The sequence below is a fragment of the Halichoerus grypus genome, chromosome 14, assembly GCF_964656455.1.
Source record: "Halichoerus grypus chromosome 14, mHalGry1.hap1.1, whole genome shotgun sequence".
NCBI lineage: Eukaryota > Metazoa > Chordata > Mammalia > Carnivora > Phocidae > Halichoerus > Halichoerus grypus.
The window spans coordinates 7100829-7120490 of record NC_135725.1 but is presented as its reverse complement, the minus strand read 5'-3'; the positions used below and the strand labels follow the sequence as shown (position 1 = coordinate 7120490).

General features: G+C 43.3%; 1 protein-coding gene across 7 annotated transcripts in view; it reads right to left on the bottom strand.

The window, feature by feature from the left end:
- Window positions 1–19247, bottom strand: part of GLIS3 (GLIS family zinc finger 3) — a 439369-nt gene extending 420122 nt beyond the window's left edge. For 6 of the 7 annotated variants that reach the window (XR_013443988.1, XR_013443987.1, XM_078062285.1 and 3 more), the window contains exons 1-2: window positions 18776–18907; window positions 5175–5661 (exon numbers count right to left, since the gene is read on the bottom strand). Coding sequence is in view for 5 of the 7 variants with exons in the window: in XM_078062285.1 (XP_077918411.1) it covers window positions 5175–5562 (388 nt within the window). In the remaining 2 variants the exon portion in view is untranslated. Of the gene's footprint in view, window positions 1–5174; window positions 5662–18775 lie in introns of all 7 variants that reach the window. The other variant, XM_078062287.1, reaches the window with a different exon arrangement.
- Between the last annotated feature and the right edge of the window lie 415 nt (window positions 19248–19662).

Here is a 19662-nt window from a genome sequence, read left to right as displayed (position 1 = left end):
CTACTTCAGCTCTTGGAATCAGACTGATACCACCACCTTCAGCTCCCATTCCACACTCATTTTCACTTAGAACTTGCTTGTCTTTATTACTGTGATAAAATACACATAACATAAAATTTACCATCTTACCCAATTTTTTTATCTTAGTTTATTTATTTATTGAAGTAATCTCTACACCCCACGTGGGGCTCGAACTCAGGACCCCGAGATCAAGAGTCGCACACTCCTCCAACTGAACCAGCCAGGCACCCCCGATCTTAACCATTTTTAAAGTGTATATTAAATACATTCACACTGCTGGGCAACCATCACGCACCATGCATCTCCGGAACTCTTTCATGTTCCCAAACTGAAACTCCGTCCCCATTCAACCTAACCTCCCATGCTCCCCTCCCTCCAGTCCACAGCAAACACCGTTCTACTTTTTGTCTCTATGATTTCACTCTTCTAGGTACCTTGTACAAGAGAAATCATACAATATCTGTCCTTTTGTGCCTGGCGTAATTCACTTAGCATAATGTCTTTGAGGTTCATCCATGTCGTAGCGTATGTCAGACTTTCCTTCCTTTTTAAGGCTGAATACTATTCCACTGTAGGTATAAGACACACATATTCTTTATCCACTCATCTGCCTATACTTGGGTTGCTTCCACCTTTTGGCCTACAGAGTACTAGCTTTTTCATCACAACTACTAAAAGTGGAGCTTTGCAAAGATATGACATCACTAAAAGGATATAGTGCAATCTAATGTTGAAACCCTGAACCTCCTCAAGCTAGTAGTTTGCCTGGAGTCCAAAGGATGCCACAAATCCTTCTGTTTCCTTCAAAATTAAAATTATCCCATGGTTCCCCCTGAGTTTGCTGTGGTACTCCAGTGTCCTTGGCACACTATTTGAGAACCATGCTCCATGATGTGAAAGTCACTGTTTTTTGAGTTTTCAAGTTGAGTAGAACTCAATCCTTAATTAAGTAACACAAATACTACAATCAAATTTATATTTCTCATGAGGCTCCCACTGGAGATTTCTCCAGTCTTCAAGTCAGATATTTGTCTGTGTGGCGATCCTTAAATGACATATTCTCTGTACACAGTTCCACTGGATTCCTGAGAGATGGTATAATCACCCTGAAGGCTTAGAAAATGTATTTTCTCAGCCACCATGTAAACTGTGCTTGGCCCCAAGCAATGGTACCCCACTACGATGGTTGGTTTTATATGTCAACTTGAATGGCTCATGAGGTGCCCAGGTATTTGGCCAAATACCATTCCAGGTGTTTCTGTGAGTGTTTTCAGATGAGATTTACATTAAATCAGTAGACTGAGTAAAATAGATTGCTCTTCCTAATGTGGATAGGCCCCACCCCATCAGCTGAAGGCCTGAAGAGAATAAAAGGCTGACCTCCCGCCAAGTAAGAAAGAATTCTTCCCTGAATGACCACTTGCAAACTGGGACATCAGCTTTTTCCTGCCTTTGGACTCAAACTGAAATGTCAGTTCGTCCTGGGTCTCAAACCTGCTGTCCTTCAGAAGGGAAATACACACCATCGCCTCTCCTCGTTCCAGGCCTTCAGACTCACACTAGACCTACAGCATCAGCAGGCCTGGGTCTTCAGCTTGCTGACTCGTCTCCCGTGTCTTGGGAACGGCCAGCCTCCGTAATCTATTCAGATACAGGTACAGACACGGGGACGGGTACACATTCAGGCACAGATACATCTCCTGTTGGTTCTGCTTCCCCAGAGAGCCCTAACTAATACACGCGCAGTCACAGGTCCTTCGGTACTATCCCTCGGGGTCAGGGCACTGTCAGTACTGCATGAAAAAAGCCTGAGAGAGATGTCAACCTCAAGTTCATCACATCATCCCATCACATGATCCCCACAGTTAAAACCCTTGCACAGCTCACCAGTGTGCTCAACACAGGTCCAAACTCCTTGGCGCCTCCTCCATAACCTTGATCTGGCCTCTGCTTATCCCTCCCCAGTCTCGTCTCTTGCCACAGTCCCTACACCCCCACCGTGGAATCAGGCAGAAGTTAATGAAACACACCATGATCTCTCCCCTGCAGGTTTTGAGGGTGATTTTCGGTCTATCCAGAATGAGTTCCAGACAGCCCCCCCACACACACACACACAATTGGCATGATCGCAAGTCTAGCTCCTTACCCTCCAGGTGTCTGCCTAGATATCCTACTGTCCTCCCGGATCCACTGATCAAGCATGGGCTGGGAACCCTGCAAATGTAGCCCTATTGCCATCAATGTATCCCTATCAGAGCCCTAAGTGCACTTTAACTGCCCATTTATTCGTCTGAATTCTCCTAACTCCTTGAGGGCCAGGACTATGTCTTATTAGCTACTGTATCCCCAGAACAGTGGCTCACCGATAATACATGCTCAATAATTATCTGTTGAGTAAATGACTGGATGAAGTTCAAACAGTCCTACTAGATCATCATTCTCAACCAGTTATTGGCTTAGCTTAGGAACTGTCAACCAAGACCTGAAAGGGACACGTTCAGCCACTGCTGGCACGATCCGGAGCGGTACCCAAGCTACAAGGCCAGAGGGGATAATAATACAGTTATCCTCAACCCCTATCCCATGCTCATGCATACCCCGACCATGCAGATCCGGAACAGGCACCGTAAGCTTGGAAGCTGAGCAAGGAGCCAGAAAGTTGGAAAGAGGAGAACCAGGGGACAGCACTAATTTTTGCAAGAGTTCAAGATGTATTAACCCTGAGAGTTCACTATCCCTGAATTACTGGACACATAACTTTTTTAACTATGAATATAATCATAACCACTTCTGCTCACCATCAAAGTAATATCCCCAAACTCTTTACCGATGGCAATGCTGAAGTTATTTATTCTTTCTAGATCTTAGCTCCCTTATCAGTTAATCAACAGTAGCAGACGACTCAGGGCTGTTGTGAGGGATAACTGAGATTTTATATTGGAAGCACTCAATACAACAGTGCCTGACACATGCCCAGTTATGACATGATAAATAGAAGTTATTAATATTATCAGCATTAATAATGCCAGCCGGGATTCAACACAAGTATATGTGATGAAAGCAAGCTACGTACAGTTCGTTAGACAAGCAAGAGCTGAAAGATCCTCCTGGGCCTCAGCCCCTGAAAATCCAAACACACGAGCTTGCCATTGTAGCTTGCCACACCATGAACGCAGCAACCTGACAGTGATAGTGCTATCTTGGATGCACCCCCAAGGAAAGTTTTTCCTATACTTATACTAAATATCAGTAGGTCTACGAAATAAAACAATCTAAAACAAAACCTAAACCAAAATAAATAAATAAGAAAAGAAAAAAGCTAGATATATAGCTTTTCATACTTTAAGGTTTTATAGTTTAGGGTTTTTTCTTAACCTGCCCATTTATACCATGCAGAAGAATACAACGGCACTAAAACAGCTTTTAGGATAAAAATAATTATTCACCTGAACTGGGTGAGTTATGAGTTAATGGTGAATGGCTATTCAGGCTGCTAGTAATTTTATTTAGTAGTGTACACACTTAATATAAACATTTAAAACCAGATGCTAAAGCAATGTCCACAATAGCCAAACTGTGGAAAGAGCCAAGATGTCCATCGACAGATGAATGGATAAAGAAGATGTGGTATATATATACAATGGAATATTATGCAGCCATCAAAAGGAATGAGATCTTGCCATTTGCAACGACGTGGATGGAACTGGAGGGTATTATGCTGAGTGAAATAAGTCAAACAGAGAAAGACATGTATCATATGACCTCACTGATATGAGGAATTCTTAATCTCAGGAAACAAACTGAGGGTTGCTGGAGTGGGGGGTGGGGTGGGAGGGATGGGGTGACTGGGTGATGGACACTGGGGAGGGTATGTGTTCTGGTAAGCGCTGTGAATTGTGCAAGACTGTTGAATCTCAGATCTGTACCTCTGAAACAAATAATGCAATATATGTTAAGAAAGAAAAAAAGAAGAAGAAGAATGTAGCAGGAGGGGAAGAATGAAGGGGGGGAAATCGGAGGGGGAGAAGAACCATGAGAGACGATGGACTCTGAAAAACAAACTGAGGGTTCTAGAGGGGAGGGGGGTGGGAGGATGGGTTAGCCTGGTGATGGTTATTGAGGAGGGCACGTTCTGCATGGAGCACTGGGTGTTATGCACAAACAATGAATCATGGAACACTATATCTAAAACTAATGATGTAATGTATGGGGATTAACATAACAATAAAAAAATTAAAAAAAAAAACCAGATGCTAAAAATACCTAACAGCATATATAATTATGCTATTTTACATAACAAAGCTGTATTTACATGAAATACACACTCTTCCTTTTTCTGGCCCAAATACACATTTCATGTGCAATATCACTCCTTAAGTCAACATCGGTTTCTAGAGAGAGTGAGTCATTCAAATAATTTGCTATTTTCCAACAATTATTCCATGATTTAAAATTTACATTATTCAAACACTGAATTAAACACTGAAACACTGAACTCAAAAACTGAATTAAAAGTACACTCTCTCTGCATTTCAAATTAACCAAGTTTTCTAGTTCTCCACAAGCCCAAAAATACATCCTTTCATTATTCTCTTCTAGCTTCCTTCCCTCTTGTCACCAGCTGTATTACAAAACTTAGGGGTTCTGCTCTTGGAATAATTTTTTATCATTTCTATGTGCTAATTCCTCACTTTATTGGCTGTTAAGCTTTCTCCCTTTTCATCCTTTTCTTTCCAAACCTTTCTTCTAGCACCTGACCCACATGATGACGGCTCTGGCCGCCCCCCTCCTCCATGGCCCAGGGAATCCCGTCCCTCCATGCATCCCGAGGGTAGGGTCTTGCTAAACTGGTCTTGCCTGCCGCCACCACCACCACCCACCCTCACTCCCTGTTTCTGCTCTTTCTGTCTCACCTTCCACTCTGCTTCACAGTTCCATGAGGTATCATGTTTACCACTGTGGCCTCCTCACCCTCCCATGCACCTATACATCCACCCCCTCACCAGGGAGGCTACAGAGCATTGTGAGACCATCAGAATTGATCCTGACATTCAGTCCTGTAGTTTTCCATGAGATTTGCTTGCAGAGAAGGATCTGGAGAGGAGAAAAAAAATCGTTTCCACTTTTAAAAGATCCCAGAAAGACAATCCTACCTTTCCCAGGATTTGGAGGAAAAGGACTTCCAAACTCCTGCTGCTTTGGCTTTAAATTGTGTGGCCCTGACATGCCTCCAGCCTGGGTGACCTGGAATCGTGGCTTCCCATTGGTGAGTACTTGTCTCCTGGGGCTCAAGGCAGGCAGATGGAGGGGGCTCTCGGCCATGTTGCTCTGAGGAGCCATCCCTCCTCCCGAGGGCATCTTGAGATGAAGGCTGTTAGCAAGGCTTCCGATGGCAGGGCTCGCTGTGCTGCCACAGGACGAGGGGCCAGGAGTCCCAGAGTGGGCTCGGATGGGAGGAATGTATTGGCCACTGACCATCCCGGGCCCCTGTGGGGTTCCTGATGTCCGGTGGAGACTCATGCTGCATGACCTTCCATTCATTCTGAAAAAACCTGTGGCCAGGATGGTCAAATATCCAATGGCACTAATGACTCCTTTCAGGCAAAGTCCAATAAGTTATCCATGGTGTGGGTTATTAGCCTGTTTAAAAAAATAAATGCAGGCATTTTTAAAAGTAAAAATGAAAATAAGTCACAGTGAGTTTTCAACTTGTGTAGCATTCATACCAGGAAGAAAAGAAGCACTCTTAGCCAAACGGCCTTTTATGTAAAGCAGGGTCATCAAACACATGGTTCATTGGCAGGCACTCTTCCCTCCTGCATTCGCGGTAGACATGGATTATGGATCACTGTATTGTTTTGTTTGCCACTGAGCCCTTCTCAATACAGTGCTCTTGGCAACGACAACCAATCAACTGGTACCAGCTTGCAAAATGAAACTTATTTTGCTCCCCAGAGGATCTGTCCATACTAGTTCACTTTTGCTACAGTGAGTCTTGGGAAACCCAAAGCACTACCTTTGTGAGCTGTGAGACCAACGCTCCAAAGTTTCCAGTAAACAAGCAAAAGGCTGATATGGCCTCTAAATGAGAGTATGAGGATATTAAACCACCTCTGATTTTTACCGTAAGAGCAAATTTTTCACAGTCCCTAGACTTACAAAAGGTAAAAATAGGAGTCTGAGATTCTCGCAAAGATGTCATATATCCGCATGTCCAAATAAATCACAGCAGCATCGAACTCTTGGTTCCATAATGATTCTGAGTTATGGGGATGGAAACAGAAGCAACATCACAATACTCTCACCTTCTATTAAGATCCTAGAAAAGGAAAAGTCTGTACAAAACACTTTACGGAAAGCATACCGAAAGAAGAGACCCTCTAAAAGGAAGTATGTTCACCACACACTACACACAGCACTTCAACCACAGTTCCACAACAGAGCTCCGTCTGCCATCCCAGCACCCCCTTCCTCAAGTGGCAAGAGAAAACCAACAGCACCGACATGAACACAGGACATCACAATGTCAGTACTCTCTGGTTACAAATCTGTAGGAAAGGTGCTTCCCTCCCTTAACCAAGAGCTCCCCAAAATGTACACAGAGTCAAGGAAGTGACTGGGCGTCACTACTCCAACTGATTGACAAACACACTCACACTCTGTATTATTTTGCACAGATATGATTGTCATGAAAAGAAGCCAAAGCTGAACAAATACAGGAGATATGACTGAGTGCAAAGCAGTAGGGGTCAGATATTCTCAACTGGATGATTCCTACTCTATCTGCATGATCTACTCAACATCTTAGACAATTATTTCCAACCAACATCCACACAAATGGCTTCATCCACCATTAGGGACAGAACAGCACAGAAGGAAAACTCTCTGTGAAGAGGGTTTTTTTTTTCTTTATCCTTTTAAAAAATCAAAAACTATTTTATCAAAAATTAAATATTTTTGATTTTCTAGTCAAGCACTCACTGTGCCCTCTGCAAAGTTTACTGTGTGTGCCCGAATGCTGAGAAACTTCAAAATTTACTAACAATACAACATTTGGAATGTCTTCCTCCTTACCAGTTCTCCACTTTATTAAGAATTCTATCAGTCTGTCACATTTCACATTGCCAGGCCATCCAGTCCTGAGAAATGCTCTGAGGTCCATCTCCTGCCCTTCCCTCCACTACGGTCGCCAAGAACGGACAAGGAAACCCCGTCCAGCCAAACCTTATCACTTAAGTTGTCTTATGGGACAATAACAAATGAACCCTAGTATCAAACCGGTTGTAAGATTTTGGTTTTTCACATTGGAAAAATCCCAGTGCCCTTCCTGCTGTGTCCATTTAAGAATTCCAGTGTATTATCAGCTGGTCTCTTGAGCTGTGGGTTGACTGTAAGCAAGAATCATTTCATGTCTCTGTGCTTTGCCAGAGGATGTTGGCCATCTATTCTCCACTCATTCATAAAACCATGTTTTCTGAGTACTCTGAACCCTGCAGAAGAGAGCACTTATTCAGCACCAAACAAAATAAATAAGTATATATGTTGCGCTGGCAATTTGTTGAAAATGAAGAATCATCCAACATGACTGGCACTATGAGTCATCATGAGTCCATGTGACAAGTGTCTGTAGATTTGCAGACTCTGCCCACTTGCAAGTTTTTAAAAACAAAGGAGTCTTTTTGGTAGCAAGATCATATACAAGCAGGAATTCTCATCAAAAATCTGGATAAAAACACGTAAGTAGGTACTTAGCATTAGGTTAGATCATTAAGAAAGTGAGACTGCAAGAAAAATAATTAACGTGCTGAGAAGTTAATTAAGTATCAGACACTCATACCAGCCTGTCAAACTGGACTTTCATTTTATTTTATTTATAAACTGCAGTCCTGTTTTAAACAGCTTTAGGTTGAAAGTAACAATAACAATAACAAAAATGCACTTAAATTTTATTACTAAAAAGACAACAACCAGAAAGTAAAGTAATTAATGCCATAAAGAAACAGCAGTAAGGCGATGGCGTATAAGCTAAGAAAACCAGCCTCAAGACAAAAATAAAATAAACTCTAGGTGAAAATATGCTTAATAAACCCAGTTTTCACATTAATTATGCCAACAGATTTTTCAAGCATTAGAGACTAGAATTTAAAAATCAATTTTATCTATCGCTATTATAGTACTTTATATACTTTTTAGCAAGGCCATATGATCATTTATAAGCCTAAGTCCACGTAGTAACAAAAAAGGAATAAACTGCTAACTTTTAAGAAAGACACATCCTTAATGAGTCACAGTGTCAGGACACCTGAGTTCTACCTCTGGCAAATCATTTATAACTTCTCTGGACTTACAGATTTCATCCATAAAACAAGGACGTTGATGATAATCACTACAGTCTCTTGAAATTCTGATCCTCCAGATAATTAAGACATGGAAGATTATCAAAAATACCCACTTAAGATGATCAAGGATAAAGACATAGATTTTATACCTATGGCACTCAAATCAAGAGGACAGGGTAGACATGGAAGCAAAAAGAGTAATCTTCATCCACTCCGTCAAAGCAAGAGCTGAGAGGAGGTTCTCACGTCAGCAGTGTGTTGAAAGACAACACTTACCTTGAAAAATGGACCTCAGGATTAAATTTGCCTACATTTTGCCAAAAAGCGAAATCACAGCTAATCAATATCAAAACCTAACTGGTAGGATTCCACTGGCAGAGCATCCTTCTATTTAAAAACCTATTCAAGGGGCACCTGCGTAGTGCAGTGGGTGGAGCACCCGACCCTTGATTTCGGCTCAGGTCCTGATCTCAGAGTCCTGAGATCAAGCCCCACATCTGGCTTCTTGCTCCATGGGGAGTCCGCTTTTCTCCCTCTCCCTTTGCACCCCCCTCCCTTGCTCTCTCGCGCGTGTTCTCTCTCTCTTAAAAAAAAAAAAAAATGGGGGCAACTGGGTGGCTCAGTCATTAAGCATCTGCCTTCGGCTCAGGTCATGATCCCAGGGTCCTGGGATCAAGCCCTGCATAAGGCTCCCTGCTCAACCAGAAGCCTGCTTCTCCCTCTCCCACTCCCCCTGCTTGTGTTCCCTCTCTCACTGTCTCTCTCTCTGTCAAATAAATAAATAACAATCTTTAAAAAAAAAAATTGTTCAAGTTCTCCAGAATTATTTTCTCCTCCACCCTTCACCCACTGCCTACCCCAAGATGTCAACAGAAAAAAGAGAAGAAAAAGAAAAAGCAAGGAACATCCTGAAGTACAAATTTAGGGTACTTTGGATCTCACATATTGATACAGTTAGAGTTTTAATGCTCTGTCCATTCAAACAATGAAAATGTTCATTCTGTCAAATGAGTCAACGTGAGTTAATAAATCTTCCTGTTGACCACTTTCGAACTCCAAAACACACTCCTGTAAGTCAGGTCAGAAAGGAAATTACTTAACTCCTAAGGAAACTAAGGCACAAAACCATTTAATAATTTTACTGGTTTTCTGGAAAAGCTATGACTTTGATCAAAATACAAAATCATGACTCTACCTTCTACCTAAGGCTCCAGACACTGTGTCTCAGATTAAAAGATCCAACAAGTGAAAAGCAATGTTAACTGAGCCATTCAAGAAAATTCCAAAAACACGAGTTCCATAATGCCTATTTACAGCCAAAAGCCCTTTCTTAGTAAATATCATTAATAAACTCATCTAGAGTCATAATTCATCTGATGAGCCAGTTAATTATTAATTTTCATACATCATTTCATTTCCTTAGGCTACATTTAGCCTTTGTTATATTTTCCAGTCCTTATGCCACAAGCGTTTCTTACTTACCCTGCATAGAAAACCTAATAATGAGACACAAAATACTGGTCAGCAAACAAAAATGCTCCTGAGCTGTTTCTTTTATATACATCTAAGCCATCTAAAATAGGGTTTTTATCGATTCTTCTTATGTTTTTCCCTTCAGGTTAATGATTCTATAATTTCATTAACTGCCTTTTCAACATCGCAGCCTTGATCATTAATAGACCCGAGCTATTCCCCGGCGCTTCTCTTGGTTACGGCTTTTGTAACCAGAAGAATATAGAAATGAAAAGCCTATTGACAGATAATATAAGTTATTCTCATGCACGGCTGCAGTGTGAAGCACATTTTGCAATTCAATCAAGGACAGATAGAGCTGAATGTTCTTAGATCCCAGGAGTTCATTTTAATCAGCAGAATGTACCTTGTCCTAACACAGGTGACTGACTACTCAGAAAAGATTGTATAAACAAAAACCAATCGTGTAAGTCATTTTATTGGCAACAATATAAACACGGCTATATTAGATGAAACCAATAAATCAAAATTATTCTTGTCTGCAATTTTAACAAGAGGAAAGTGCAAACATGTGCCTGTGGAACTGGAGGATATTATAGAGGAAACGCATTGGATGTGTACAGTATCATTTCTCTAAATTGAAAGGAAGGGTACTATGTTATGATAAAGTAACCCACAACAAAGTGGAGTTGATCGTTTCCGTGGTTTCATAACTTTATTCAGTGAGACCGACAGATTCACAGACTTCACAGCAGAAGTTACACAGAAACGGCTGGGTGGGATATTTCCACAGTAGTGAGACACCGAGCACAAACTTACAGAGGTTACACCTGGTAGCTACCACGTATAGAATATACGGTCATGTAGGCACTGTCCAGGTTTGATGTCAGGAATGCTAAGAATATTAACATATTTATTCTGAACACTAAGATGTACACACATTATTCAAGCAATATAATCACCAATAAGATACAATCTTACAAATCAAAGAGGTTTAGTGCTGAGTTATATCAATTACAAATATGAAGACAAATTACTATTCCCTTCAGGTATTCAAGACCATTCTTTCAAAGACCACTCAGAAAAGATAATATAATGCACATTATGGATCCCATCTAACAGTCCCTGATTGTCTTATCTGTGGATTTCAACCCTTAGCTGTCTAGAGATATACACTTTTTTTTATTTTTATATTTTATAAAATTTTCTCAATGAAAATAATCTTCCCTAAGCAGGGAGTAAAACATCTGGCAGTGCCCTTTTAAATTCAAATTAATGGCTATAATATGCCAAATGCAGGTAGTAAATATGGACAAAGGAAAGAAGAGCAAGAGGAAAGGGGAAGAGGGACGGAAGTAGGAGAAAAAGAAATGATCAAGTCCACTTCAGGAATCTATTCTCTAAATTAGTCAATCCTAACTTAAAAATCAAAGCAGAATTGAGAACCCTCCAGAGGGTGATTACAGATTGCTGGAAGAAATTATGAATCTTCAGGAAAATATTACTGGAGGGCAATATTAAAAGTCCAGTAACCTCTCTTAGAATCCATTCTCCATACTTCAATACATCTATACAACTCTCAGACCCCCCTAGCTTACCGAATATCACTACTTTTAGTAGTAATTACCTACAAATGTTTCATTTACTTAGCCTCAATCATTAAGTCATCAAGGAGTACAGAAAGTTCTAGAAATCTGTGACCCTATCACAAATGTCAAGGGAGAGGGGAATAATTAGGACTGTAAGCAATCACACAAAATGAGAATGAACTTGGAACCAAAAAGATTTTTAAGGCAAACATAGGTATGTTCAGAAAGGTAACCATGCTATGGCCCTAAATTCCTAGATCTATGTTTAACAAAGGGCTCTTTCTAAAGCAGTGTTTCTCAAACTGGCTGCAATCCGATGGTAGGCTCTAAAATCAATTATTCAATGGAAAAAGTGTTTTTTAATGAAACAGAACTGACTACAACAAAATAGAAGCTACCAGAGTACATCAACTGTATTAATGGTTAAGTACAGTTCTGTTTCAGTTACTTGTGGGTGTACATGTCTGAATATCTTCAATGCGTATAGTGTATATTGAGTAAGATGAAAAAACTGTTTTATGGTGAGTTATAGTCAAAAAGATATAAAAGCCACTGCTACAAAAGCATTTAGACTGTTTGCCTGCCCAGGCACCTGACACAAATAAAAGGTGCGGGTACAGAGTTGAACAGCCAAAGTAAAACAAACACCAAAATACAGCCGTAATGAGCAAAGGATCTAAAAATTCATTATTTTTAGCTTTATAAAACATAAGGATTCACCAGTACAAGGTTATCCTCCTACCACTGCTATCTTTTCACTGTGCATTTGACTCAGTAAATATCACTCGATCACTTGTGCTCTATAAACATCAAAAATCAACCAACTAACAGAAGTAGGATCGAAATGACCCACAATTGTAGTGATTCCGCGTTGCAGAACGTAGAGGACCTTCCCTGAAAGAGAACTTCCTTCTTACAATGCTAAAGGGGGACAAGTTTAAATTAACACGCAATTGCCTTTGAGAAGTGAGTTTGTCAAAATGTGTTCTTAATGTGAGTTACCATCAGATCCTATGAGGAGGAATTTGAAATGGAAAAATGAACACATTCCTTATGATGTCACCACTGAATTAATTACCTGAATTGAAAAGAGGGAACTCCACACGGCCATGGTTTGAGACACAAAGGCCTCTTCAGAAATATAAAAGAAGAGTAACTGGCTGGAGACCTTTCTTTCAAAAACAAAACAAAACCTCCAGCCTCATAGGAGGAGATACATATGTAGTAAAATATGGCAAATGCAAAGTGCATTCTTTGTCATTTTTCATGTACAGATGACTACTTGGTCCATATGAATAACTACTTATAAAGTTAAAGATCACAATCCTTTCAAACAGGTAATAAATAACTACTTATGGGAGATCCTAGAAATAAAATTGAATTCATCACTCAATAAACCAAATACTCAAGCATATCAAAGTGTCCCACATCACATGTATAAATGAGTGATTTCTTTCCTTCAATGTAATTATTGCTTAAAAGTGACCAATAAAACTATTTTTAGTGTTGATAGACAAAAGTTTTACACAAGTTAAATTATGTTCACTGACATCACTGCAGAAGTATGAACATTCACAACAATGACTAGGCCTTAACCAACATGACAATATATTTATAGAAAGAAAGAAAGAAAGAGAAAGGAAAGAAAGAAAGAAAGAAAAGAAAGAAAAAAAAGAAAGAAAGAAAAGAAAGAAAGAAAGAAAGAAAGAAAGAAAGAAAGAAAGAAAATAAGAAGAAAGAAAGAAAGAAAAGAAAGAAAGAAAAAAAAAAAACACCAATGTGAATGACTCAGTCAAGTTACAGAAAGCAGTAGAATCCACTGGTCATGCTGGAAAGGTTGAGAAAACATTAATCCATTTCTTCACACAAAAGAGGAACAAGAATTCATACACAGCCCTGGCATCTGGTTAGTTTTCTGTGTATAGTATTCAGCAGGCCTAGAAATGAAACTTCAGGAATAACTGATATTTAGAAAATCTGATCTTGAAGAAGAAAAAGAAAGGAAGAAAGTCTGATTCCTTTAGCAAGGCCCCCAGGACAGGGTCTGATCTGGCGCTGTAACCCTATCTGCCCATCCGCAGTTCAGCAAGGCTTGCTGCACCTAAAAGGAATGCGCAGCCATTCCCATGCTCGGCCTTGAGGAGATCACATCAGATGAGAATGGCCCCATCAGCGTTCTTCATTTCAAGTCTGCTCTCAACCACTTACAGCTCTCATGATTCCAGTTTTGCAGACAAATCACCTGATTTTGTTCCCATAGTGGAACATAATTGGATCCTTGTTTCTGCTCATCCTACAATGGGTGGTCCCATCCACATGGGTGGTCTTTCCCCTTCTCCCTTCTTTTGCCCTTTTCCCCAAATCCAGATCTTACTTACCCTCCAAGTCCACCCCAAATACCCAACTTTAGGCCTTTCCTGATCCTCTCTTAATATCTGTATCTATTTGCAAAATGGTTAGAATTATACTATTATACATAAGTTCATGGAATTACAAAATATTAAATGAGACCAAGCATGTTACCTGCTTAGCACAGTGCTTGACACATAGAAGGACCTGATAAATGTTAACTATTTTACTCGAAATACCTCTCTTGTAACATTCATAACTTTCTACATTGCCTTATAGTTATTTGTCTGTGTTTCATTACCTTTAGGGATCCTGTCTAATTTACCTCTCAACTGTCACCAGTCCTTATATGTACATAGATGGTTTTATATTAAACCTATAAATTTGTATTTTTCATACTACATGTATTATACATGTATGGATTTTTATATTACATTTATATATTACATACATTTATATGCACTCATACTTATCATACTGTACTACTCATTTGTACTGAAAAATGTGGGATGACTGAAATATATAATTATGTATTTATATCCTATACTTATCATTTATTGCCCAAATAAATCCAGTATAGTAAGGTGTAACCGTGTGATCACAAATCCTACACTCTGTGTCCGGTGGAGCCAGTTAAATCACAGTTGCACGTTCCCTAGTTTATTCCTTTCTCTTGACGGGAAAAAGTAGCACAGACACTACAGCACTCTTCCGAGCAGAAACATTATCCTGGCCTTTATCGTGGTGTACTCATGAACAATGAAAAATCATAGCTAAAAGCTGGAAAACAAACATAGTCATTTCAGTACTGAGACCAGGCACTTCTTTTGTTGTGAGGGTTGGTGACCCTAAGAGAGGGGCTGTCAAATGCATTTGGAGCCGTCATGGAGGAAGGAGCTCCTCGGCATTCTCCTTGCTCATCCCGCACTGGCTTCATGCTGGACGCTTCGCTCTTATCTGCTGTCCCCTGGTCAGACTGTCATTAGCATAGAAAATATAGCTTCTGTTTTGTCAGTGTTTTCTTTAATTCTATCATATTAAGTAAGGCCTGACCAACTAACTTCTGCAAGCTAAACTATTCCCACCATGTTTAAAGGGAAATCCAAATTATTTGACCTACCAGAAGGTTGTTACATCAGGAAAAGAAGCCAGACCCAAGAGTACATATTGAATTATTCCACTCACATAAGATATTTTTAAAAACAGGCAAAATTAATCTATCTGTCAGAAGTCAAGGCAGTGGTTACTTTTGGGGGGAACATAGTGAGTGGAACGGTGTATGACAGATGTGTGTGGAGTGTTGGTAATGTTCTATTTCGTGATCTGGATGCCAGCTAATCAGTTGCATTTAGCTCGTGAAAATTCATCAAGCTTAAGATACGTGTATTTTCTGTATGGATATTTTATTTCAGCTCAATAAAAAATTTGGGTTTTGTGTCAACTCCATCTGAAGTAAATGGAAAACTTGGAACTTGGGCATCTTTTTATCAAACTACATGTTAGAGTCATTTAAAGGTTTTGTCGCATGTCTCATCCTCCAGGAATGAGTAAGGCAGCACAGATTTCCTACGCTCCATTTATTTATTTTTTAATTTTATTTTCAATCCTAATTGAGTCTATGAAGCAACCAGACTTAGTGTAAAGTTCTGTATTTCCACCTTCTTTATAATATCTTCCACAGAAAATAATTACAGGAACACAGAAAATGACTTCTCCAGGGAAGACAATGTGCACGGGAGGCCACTTCCTGAACTATCTCCTTCAAGAAGTACTTCATCTCTATTCGGGAAGAATTACAAATTAACATTCCAACTCCAGAGATCAATACCTACAATATGAGAGGGACAAAAGTGAAAAGAATGTCCTCAGGCTTAATTTACTAGCAAGAAAGAACACTCAGAGAAACAAAGACTGAGAACACTCAGCTCTCTTTTGAAACCATGGAAAGACCACTTTCTGCCATATGAATGAAGACAGATTTGGTACAAAACATTAGTTTGCTATTGTTTCACCTACCCTATCCTGCTTATTTGGGCCCAATAGGAATTTTACCCACTAGCTGAACCCTGGAGTCCACCCCACCCCACCCCCCAAGAATTTGCTTTTCCTGTTTGGAATGGTGGCCACTTCCAAGCAAACCAACAGACCCCAGGTATTCAATCTCTGACAAACCAACTACTATTAAGGGACTTGGGTAGAACCAGGGCTCAGAGAAAAGATGCCCTCTCACAACTGGCCTAAGGTGAACCAGGAGACAGGGAGCGGTATGCAGCAGCACTTAGACTGCACTACTCATACTCAAGATCTGCTGAGTCCTCTGAGCAACAAAGGAAAAGAATTCAACTACCAATAAGGAAAAGTGTTTTGAAGGGAACTGAAAAAGAAATGTCTCCTACTCTTCCTTTCAAAGGCAGTGGCAGGTCTAGAAGGGCTGCCATAGACAACTAGTGAAGACATCCAAAAGATTGGAGTGCACTTACATGTGATCCTAAACCTTCGGCATGTTCCTTGTTGCAACAACATGTAATATCACACAGTCCTGTCTCTACATGGCTGCAAGCTGTCCCCCAACCTTCATGTGGGCAAATCCTTCTTCTGCAAACCTTTGCAGGTTGCACTTATTTAACACTTCACCAAGGAAGCAAAATTAGAGGATGGAGAAGAAGAGGAATGGGAGGATTAAAACCAAACAAATCAATTTTATACCAAAAAAAAAAAAAAAGCTTCCCAGTTTAGTGTAAAAGCGTAGTCTAATGGAGAACGTGACACAGGGGAAAACGGATGTCTGGCTAACTCCCAAGGCAGAAATCATGACTCATCAAAGCTTTCAGTGGGGACCTAAGGCAACTTCACATTTGTCTTGAGTTCACCTTCATGCCAAGAAATGCTCTCTGCACTGGAAACTGGGAAACTTGAGTGTGTGCCCGGCATCTATGACAGTAGCTATGAAGGCCTGGACAAAACCCTAGAAGTCTTTGGGTCTGGGCTTCCTCGTGCGTAGGTGATCACCAAGGTCCCTTCTAGCTTTAACAGTCTATACTTGGTATTCCCAGTTCCCAAAGACTAAAGGGATTTGGTCCGCTGGGGGGAGCTGCAGTACATCCCTCTCCTCACAAACTCCAGCACCCCACCCCCCACCCCGGCCCAGACTCTGGGGAGATACTGATGTTCTAGAAGTAGGTGGGGAGAGGGTGCAAAGCCCTTTTCTCCGTAAAAGGGGCGGCAATTCCAAGAGTCCAGTCCCAGCAGACGCTGCTCCCTGCCATTCCGGAAGCACCCTCCACCCCCAGCCCCTGCCCCGGGGTTAGATGCTCCAGAGATGAGGGCCTCGCAGAACCCCAGGAAGCCTAGCAGGGGGGTGAAGAATACAGAGCAGAAGGGCGGGAGCCTCTCCAGGCAGGAAGAGGGCTAGAGAGATCCGGAGGGGTGCTGGGGACCCGCCGGGCGGGGAGACGCGCCTGGGGCAGGGCAGGAGAAGGGCAGCCCTTATCAGTTCCCAACGCCCCCTGGCTTGGCCCGTGGAGGTCCCGGCCGAGCCACTAGTCCCCCTGCGGGGAGCGAGGGGCGGGTCTGAGGGCGGAGGCGACAGGGCCCAGCTGCGGCGCGCTGCTGCGACCCCGTCACTCGCCGGCCGCCTCTGACCCTAACCCTCCGCCCGGTCCGCGAGCTAGCGCAGCAAAACAAAACAAACTCGTGCCGGTTTCCTGTTGTGCAACCCAGTCCTGAGTAAGTCGGGCCGAAAGGGCGCCGCCGCTGGCCCGCGGCTGGGAAACCCAAGCGGCGGGGACCAGCGCGCTGCCCTTCCCGGCCCAAGCTGGGATTCCGGGGCAGCCGCGGCCCGCAGCTCCCACCGAGCTCCCAACCCTCGGGTCTCCTTTCGCTTCTTGCCTCCCTAACACCCCCAACAAGTCGAGGGCGCGACTCGCGAAGCCAGAAACAACCTTTCCCAAAGCTTCTCCCTCCAGGTACCTAATTGAATCATCCATAGGATGACAAATCCGTCAGGGCCAAGTTTTCCAGACACTTGGGTAACTTCCTCATCCCCGAGGTGACTTGTCAGCTCCAGTGACTAACTTTAAGTGTTGCTTGGGGCAAGGTGTGTGTCTAGGAGAGAGCTGGCTGCTCACTCACGCTTTCCAGAGAGCGGCCCGGATCGACTTCAAAATACACACAGGGTCATTTACAGGGACTGGAGCCGCGAGCAGGACAGAGCGCCGGAGACTGAGACATTTTCCAAACAGCGCTGACATTTTGTCGGGCCCCAGAAAAATGTAAACGCAAGTGACGAGCCCGGTGTGCGAGCGTCTGAGTATGTCTGCGCATTTTGCGGCGTGGGAGGTTATAGTTATAGTCCTGGCGGCTGCGGGTCACGGCCCCTCCCAGCGACAAGCGAACGTACCCCCAACCCAAGGACCTTCCGGAGCAATGGGGACATTGTCTTTGGCGAGATGCAGGCATGCAAAACAGCCTTAGTGGAGCTCCACAAACACGTGGAACTGGAAAACGCAACTACAGCCCCGGGTGAGCGCGCGGGACCTCACGTCACCCCATCAATTCCCACTTCTCCAAAGTTTCCCTTCAGTGGGGACTCCTGGGTGGCGTGCAGGACCATGCCCCTACGTCCTGTAACTTGCCTTGATTGTGTGGCCCTCTGGCCCCTGTTGTTTAAAAGAAAAACCAAAAACAAAAACTCTTCCTAATTAAAGAAACTTTAATACCTTGTTGATTTCCTTTCCGTCTTCTACACTCGGTGCTCTTAGGGAACTGACAACAACAGGGCTTGATTCCTAATCCAGGGTTGCTATCTCAACAAACAGAGCCTTTAGAAAATCTGGGGCTGGGGGGTGCGCGTAGCCTTAAACCCGCGCGAACGCCACTGGCTCAGCGTGGAAAACTATTTCTAATCCCTAGTTTGTGTCTCTGAGCGTTAACTCCCCCACACTCTCAAGCGCCAGTTTCTCCCGTCTCCCGCCTGCGAGCAAAGTTCCTCTGGTATCCACTTACCAGGTAACCCGGATTTCCACAACAAAGCCAGGCGTGCGAGTCCCTTCCCCGGCCAGCCTGCGAATGACAGCAGAGGCCAGCGCTGGCGAGGAGTAACTTGGCGCTCCAGCCCTTCAGCGCGCTCCACGGGTTCTGCCTCCTTCGGAAATGAAAACTCCCATCCAAGCCGGGGGACGGAGCGCGGAAACCCGGCCCAAGTGCCGTGTGTGTGCGCGCGCGTGTGCGAGGGCAGCGGCCGCAGGGGGAGGAGGAGGCAGAAGGGGGGTGGCTGGACCCTCGGCATCAGCTCATTCTCCCCCCACACATACACATACACACGCAAATGTTTTTAAAAAGTTGAGTTTCGACTTTGTGCCTCCCCTGTCCTGCTCATCCTCGCCCTGGGCCGGGGGATGCGTCTGGGGGCCGGTGCGGGATGCTGGCTAATTGCTTTCGGCGGGTTCCGCTGGGAGAGCGCCGGTGCGAGCCTGGACGGCTGCGGGCGGGCGTTGGGGGGGGTGTGAGGGGAGGGGCAACGGTATCGGCCCTGGCGCTGGTGCCCTTGCGCGCCGCGCTCTGGGCTGCAGGGGCGGCGCAGTGTGGACGCGGCCGCAGGGGGGAGGGAGGAGGGAGGGAGGGAGAGAAGGGGGGGAGAGGCGGCCCCGCGAGGAGTGTGGATGTGTGTTTGGCCGCGAGGGCCGGCCTGTAGCCAGCTGCTTCCTGAGTGTGAGCGCTGGAGGGGGAGGGGGGAAAGCGTGGGGGCGGGCTCGCTGGTCACCAGGCTGGCCAATTCGATGGCTGCGCCCATGTCTCCCTGTCCACGCAAACACACACACTCCTTCCCGTGTGCCAGGGAGGTTAAGCACTCCAGAACAGGGTAACAGCAGGGAGATACTTTGCCTTCTTTC